Source organism: Dicentrarchus labrax, unplaced genomic scaffold (assembly GCF_905237075.1).
Source record: "Dicentrarchus labrax unplaced genomic scaffold, dlabrax2021, whole genome shotgun sequence".
In the NCBI taxonomy this organism is placed as follows: Eukaryota; Metazoa; Chordata; class Actinopteri; family Moronidae; genus Dicentrarchus; species Dicentrarchus labrax.
In genome coordinates this window covers 11,277,152-11,283,915 of record NW_026136705.1, presented here as the reverse complement: position 1 = coordinate 11,283,915, position 6,764 = coordinate 11,277,152, and the positions used below count along the sequence as shown (strand labels likewise).

The 6,764-nt window shown below is 43.8% G+C and overlaps 1 protein-coding gene across 1 annotated transcript in view; it reads right to left on the bottom strand.

The window, feature by feature from the left end:
* Nucleotides 1–179: 179 nt before the first annotated feature.
* The window catches only part of ncor1 (nuclear receptor corepressor 1), a 60,294-nt gene continuing 53,709 nt past the window's right edge, over nt 180–6,764 (bottom strand). The window contains exons 37-47 of the mRNA XM_051402136.1: nt 6,259–6,394; nt 5,404–6,026; nt 5,185–5,301; nt 4,647–4,795; nt 4,337–4,554; nt 4,094–4,237; nt 3,519–3,664; nt 3,266–3,319; nt 2,973–3,170; nt 2,698–2,874; nt 180–2,588 (exon numbers count right to left, since the gene is read on the bottom strand). Coding sequence (XP_051258096.1) covers nt 2,371–2,588; nt 2,698–2,874; nt 2,973–3,170; nt 3,266–3,319; nt 3,519–3,664; nt 4,094–4,237; nt 4,337–4,554; nt 4,647–4,795; nt 5,185–5,301; nt 5,404–6,026; nt 6,259–6,394 — 2,180 coding nt within the window. The 3' untranslated portion in view covers nt 180–2,370. The remainder of the gene's footprint in view (nt 2,589–2,697; nt 2,875–2,972; nt 3,171–3,265; nt 3,320–3,518; nt 3,665–4,093; nt 4,238–4,336; nt 4,555–4,646; nt 4,796–5,184; nt 5,302–5,403; nt 6,027–6,258; nt 6,395–6,764) is intronic.

Here is a 6,764-nt window from a genome sequence, read left to right as displayed (position 1 = left end):
TCACATTTTGCAAAAGTTGCAATTTCTGTCACAATAATGTTCTTGTATACTGCATTAGATCACAAACAAAAGTGAACCTGAACAGTATTGGTGCACCTCAGCCAATGACAATTATGGTACAAGCTACAAGAAGAAAGTCATAGTAGTCAGTAAATATATGGCTATAAAGGATCTACACATTTTCAGTGGTGGAGAACTGAACCACTTTATTTGATTGGTCTGAACTCTTGTAATAGCCTACTAAGAGACATTGTGCGATACAAACATTGCATTTCAACATCATAGGATACACGGGTTTTCAAGTCTCAATTTCAAAAAGACAAAAAAAAAAGTCACCACTGTGTGTTTGATAGAGAGCTGAAAAGATGCTCTAATTCTTTTTCGGCTTCATGTCGGATTTCATTAAGATTCAAGTTTGTAAACTTTTTTTTGTCATTGCCTTTGTAAACACATAACATCCCATTTAAACAGGATGAATAACAAAGATGTTGAAAATGACAAAATAAAAATCTGAACATGTGCTATGACAAATGATTCAAAATCAATATGGAAGGAACAAAGGAAATATCAAGTTTAGAGCAGAACAGATTCGTTAACTGAGCAAAGTGAAAACTGAAGAAGCCAAAATATGGTATTTTTTCACATATCTAAAAAAAAAAAAAAAAAAAGACTTTCAAAGGAACGTTACTGCCGTTTATGAAGTTGACCTAGTATATTTCATATTCAAAGCTGTATGTCAGTTGATTGACACAATGAAAGCAGAGATTAAGTGGTCATGGTTTTGAATCACCATGACAGCAAAGTCCTAAACATTTAACGGTACCATACACTTGAAACTGTAACTGTGATGCCACACTACAAAAATCATGTACCAGCTACAAGAAAAGACAGGAAGTCAAAACATCCAGAATTCTGTGAGTGGTGGGAAAAACTTAAAGCACATCTTAGTATACTCCTGTGCTGGAGGTTGAATAAGTTACACAGCAGGTAGTATGCTTTTTTTTTTGTCAAAAGCTACGAAGCAAAAAGTGCAACAATGGTGCAGACCATTCTTTATGTTTGGTTAGTTTTGTCTTTTTGTGTAATGGAAAGACAATTTACAGAGTTCAGATTTTTGTCAGGACAGTATCAAAAAAAAAAAAAAAAAAAAAAAAAAGATGAAGGAAAAAAAAAAGAGGGACTACAGAAACAAATACAAACATCAAACATCAACGTATATCTCTGAGAAAATTAGTTAAAGCTGCCTTCTTTCTCAAGTCACAAGGCATGGCAAAACCTGACACTTTTTTTTTTACCATGACAACGTTGCAGAGCAGATCATTCTGGACAGGTTGGAAACTGCAGAGAGAGACAGCTACATGTGACACACCATGGCTCTATTGAAAAAAATAAAATAAAATAAAATTGGCTCACTCTCATTATTCAGACGGGGTCCAGGAGTAGTCATAAGGATATCTTTTCCGGTAAAATGAAGCTTATATCAGACTCTTCACCTTTCTGTTATGACACCAGTGTTCTCAACTTGTTTTGAAGACATTTCTCTGTCTATAACGGGATGAGAAGTTACCTCTACCATCTGATAGTTACAATCCATGCATCATCTCCACTATGTGGCAAAGACGGGCATCAAATATCAATGCTGTTTGAAATGTTAGTCTGTTTCATCCTCGAATGTCCACGGTGTTCAGGCTCTGGTGGTGCTTGGTGGATGGCGCGCAGGGTGGCACAATCTCTGTGCTCCACTCATGGTCAAGTACAAACCAAAAGGTCCGGTCTCTCTTAGCGTCGCTATGGTAAAAATATTAGAGTGGGTGTCAGGTGACGTGGGGTGGGGGTGGACTGGGAGAGACCAACTGTGATATTAAAGATTACACCCCTACTCTTCCCATTTAAAGTGGATCAATTTAAAAGCGACATTAAAATAAGAAATAATCAAGTTAAGAAAAACACTGCAAAAGGTTACTCTATTTACATACAATGATTTTCTTAAAGACAAGGTATATCTTTACATAAATCAAACAAAATTCAGAAATAGTCTCTTATGTTGTTTCTTTTTACATATTAAGTTCTTCATCTTCACTATAGCTCATGTCATCCCCTCAGTCGAGTTTTGTTTATTTCCCCGACAGGCTGAGTGAGTGCTTCCGGACCAAAAACTAGTCTTGTTCTGAAGAGCCCTGCCTGTCACAGGCTGCTGCTTGTATTCTCAGCTAACAGCCAGGGGGCGCCATAGCACCAAAAATAAAAAGGACACCACCCCATCTACTTGTCACACTCGCCAGTGAGCAAGGTTAGTTCTAGGAGGGGGGTGAACAGACAAGCCTTAGTGCAGGCCTCTCTTCTGGTTTTCAGGGCTCTAGAGAGCAGGGCTCAGTCATCGCTGTCAGACAGGGTCTCATATTGCTCTGACAGCAGAGACTGCCACACGCGCTGCTGGCCCACCGGGGCTCCAGCTGGAGGTGGCTGCTGCTGCTGCTGCTGCTGCTGCTGCTGCTGCTGGCTCTGTATGGCGGGTGAAGCTATGGAGGTGGGTGGCGTGTTGCTCAGTATGCGCATGGTCAGCGGGTTATAAGGAAACTGCATGGATCCTGGACAGGGAAGGAGAAAAAGAAATGTAATAAAATGTAGTTAAATTGGTACCAGGTATTTCTGTCTGTGAATTTACGGTTTTGAGACGGTAGAGGCTGGACACCTCACCTGCGGATGAAGGTCGGTCGTCCCAGCTCCATTGGGCTTGGGCTTGGGCTTGTCTGTGATAATCTCCCTCGGAGTGGACGGAGGACACTGAAGAGGGACGCTCCCCTCCAGAGTAGGCCTGACCCAAGTTAGGAGACTTCGATTTCCGGCTGTTGGCTTTGCCCTGCTTCTGCTTCCCTGTAGATTCAAACATGCAGAATGTGTAAATCCGCAACATGTTAAACATAAGATCCCTTCTGAACATGTGTTTTTTTAAGAATTTAATTTGCGCCTACCCATGCTGGGTGATGGGTTGGCCTCCTGACGGGCGTCACCACCTGTGCCGGTTGTACTGTTCATGGCACACTGAGCCCCTCCCTGGTGCTCCTCCGGTCTCTCCTCCAAATTGCCCATCAATGCTTTGCGAATGATGTCCTCCAGGCCGAGGTTACTGGCTGGATCACTAAAGGAGTGATTCCTGGGGTTGATGCTGCCTACAAATCAACAACACAACAAAACATATAATGAGAAAGGAGACATCAACTGGATTGAACTGTGAAGGGCCTGAGCAAGTTTGACTGCTACTTACTGGAGCTGGTAACAGCAGGCAAGTTGAAAATCTCTGTGCCTGGTTGTGCGTTTCCTGCAAGACAATTATTAGATGTTGAAAAAAAAACAGAAATTTAGTTAAACATAATACAGTAAGTCAAGTTGTTGTTTTAAAAGAAATTAGAAGGAATTAATTAAACAAATGTCTTGCATGCACACATATTAATAGAGTTTGTTCCATCATCTGATGAATGCATGTTAGTGAGGAAGAGGATAAGAGAAGACCCACTTACCAATATCAGAATCACCGACACCAGAGGTGGAGTTCAACTTACGAAAGATCTCCTGCTTCTTGGATTGCACCATTTGCGAGGTGCTCTCTAGCTTGGTGAAGAAGGAAGGCAGATAGCTGACACTCCCCGGGGATCGTGAGTCATTCCTTGAACCAGACAAACCAGAGGCAAAGAGTCAAAAAGCAAAGGGGTAACAGGGGCAACAAGCGTTTGGCACTAGGCAATTTCTCTAGTGTGATGTCAAACAACTGCTGACGGGTGGGAACACTGCCTGCTGGCATCCATACAAGAAATTGATTTACAGACTAATGCAGTCAGGCATCAAATGTCAGAGCACTAACAGGAAACTAACTTTAGCAATGTGTAGCTCCAGAGTAGAAATTCTGGTTACTTAATATTCACAACATTATTACAGGGGACAAGAAAATTGTATCTCAATACACATATACAAGCACAAAGAAAAGTCATCTCCCCTTTCTCTCTTGACTACAATTTATTGTAATCAACGACTACTGTAATTAAGCTTTAAATTGTGTTAGCTACTATCTTCCTACACTAGTGTGGAGATCCCATACCTGATCTCTGAGTTCTCAGCCTCTCTCCTCTGGGGTGGAGGCCCACCAGCCTCCTGTTTGTCAATGCCTTGGTAGTTCTGTGGTGGAGAGATGGGTTCATAGTTCTCCATCTGCCTGCCACCTCGATCTGGAGATTTACCGGGCCTGGACAGGGAGCAGAGAGAGCCAAAAGTCATGACAGATGATAAGTAATAAATGAGACTCAATCTGATTATTTCAGAGTTAACTGGCTGGTCCATGTACCTAGCTCTGGGCTTGTCAGGAGCATTTTCTGGAGAAACTCTGCTGGAGGGTCTCTGGTGGTGTGGGGCCTGGACCTGATTCTCTGGACTGTAGCGGCTGGGCACCTTGGCTCGCCCCGAAGAGGACACGGGTGGCACCACGCTCTGGAATGTGGCTGAAGCTGAAGAGGAGACTGGAGGAGGGTCCTGATTCCGGGCGAAGTCCTGGGTTATGATATGCTGAATGACAGGGAGTGACCATAGAGTTAGGTATGTACATGGCAAATCTGACATGTGGTAAACATCTCCAAATAATCTCCATTGTTTCTTACCGAAATATGGTCCGCCAAGGTCATGACCCGGTGAGTCTTGGGGACCTGGGAGTAGCTGTCAGCCTGGGAAGAGGGGGGCTGCTGGGGACTGGCCTGTGGTGGCTCCCCTGGTTGCCGGTAACGACTCATGTCGTAGGCCCGCATGCCAGCTGAAGAAGGTTTACCAGGAACCAGAGTTTTGTTTTGGAGAAAGACGCAGGGGGAGGTGAGGAGAGATAAGACAGGGAGGAATTAATATACTGCGTGCCAACAGCAACTGATCTACATTTGTTTTCAGGTGACAGGAATAACTTCAAGAGGGGTCTGGTGACGAGACTGGTACAGAGGAATGAAGTCTCAAATGACAAGGTCAGTGGGGTAAGTCATTCAAGCTATGGTATGTTTACTCCACTTGACTAGAAGCTAAATTTAGCCTTCACAGCCAAATCTGTTACACATCATCTTTGACCTAAAGCACAAAATATTTGAATAAAATGAGGCCTTAATTTAGTTATACTAAAATAATGTATACGCTCAAAATTAGTTGGTCTGTTCATACCTGCTGCCTGTTGTTGCCCTTCTTCTGGTTTGTCCTGTTGCGATTGTACTGGGGAACTAGCAGGACTGATCACCTCAATGGCTCCTCCACCGGTGTTGTCGTACCGACTGGATGACACTGCAGGACAAGTATGGACAAAAGGTTACAATGCACTCTAAGCAAAGGACACAAAATAAAGGTTTGGCCATGGTCTACTGGTGTATCCCTCAACACACTCACAGCTGCTAGAGGAGTCAGAGCTCTGAGAGCCTCGCTCCCGTGAGTCTTTGTCCGATGCTATCTGCCGTGTGATGATGACATCAATGAAGTTAGCGGCTGTGATAGTCGTTTTTCCACGAGTCCGAAGCTCCTCTTCGATGCGTGACTTTGAGGTTTGAGGGCCCTTGTCCTTAACCCCAGGACCCTCAGAATAAGCAGAATGGGGCTTACCCCCTGGCAGAGACATTGCACCATATGGTGACTGCATGGATCGCCTCTCTGCCTCCTGCTGCTGCTGCTGCTGCTGCTGCTGGTGCTGATGCTGATGCTGATGCTGCTGCTGCTGCTGCTGCTGATGCTGATGCTGATGCTGATGCTGAAGCTGCTGCTGCTGCTGCTGCTGCTGCTGCTGCTGCTGCTGCTGCTGATGCTGATGCTGCTGATGATCGGAGAGGGTGGCTGCTCGCCGAGGTGCAGCCGACGAGGACATGTCGTCATCCCGTTCATGTTTGCTTTCCTTCACCTTGGCCACATCCATCTGTGGGGCAGAGGCAGCGGCGTCCACCAGAGCCGCCAGAGCATCAGCTGCAGTACTGTAGCGAGAACTACTCTGGGCCGCTGCTGTCGCTGCTGCTGAATGGGGCCTGAGGAGGAAATAAAGAGATGAAGATTACTACATTTCCTGTAGGTTTGGTTCAATTACTACAAGTCTGACTAATGCAACTGAAGTCTACTGTCTAGACTTTTAATGTGTAAACACACACACAGCTTCCTAAAATTTTAACATGTAAATAAATTGAGGACAAATACATGAGCAGACACACACAGTGAGTGTTAAGAGAGCTGATGTAAATGCAGAGTTAGAATAAGACTTACATTAGAGAAGTGATGACACTTTTGCCCTGGAAGATGCTTGGCCGCTGTTGAACAACTACATCCTGCGTCCTGAGTAAGGGAGAAGTGGAGTGCAGATAACCTCGACTCACTGGCCGGCCTGGCTGCTCTGGTCCACCTGATACACACAAATACATGAAATTACTCTAGGTTTACATTATATACAGCACTGTATAGCATACACTAGGGGTGTCACGATTCTCCAAATCTCGATTCGATTTAATTTTTGATTTTAAAGTCACAATATTACTATTAATGCATTCCTTATATGTTGTTTACTTTTTTGGCCTTTTCCTATTCTGTTTCGGGGGGCTTTTATTTTGAAACCGCTTTTTATTTTGAAACCATTCCAACCGCGAGGTTGTAAACAGAACAAACATTAAACACGTTAACATAGTGAAATGAAACAACACAGAATGATGATTTGATTGTTTCAGCACACTCCGAAGAGACCCAAAGTTAGTGTTCATGGAATATGTACTTATCAA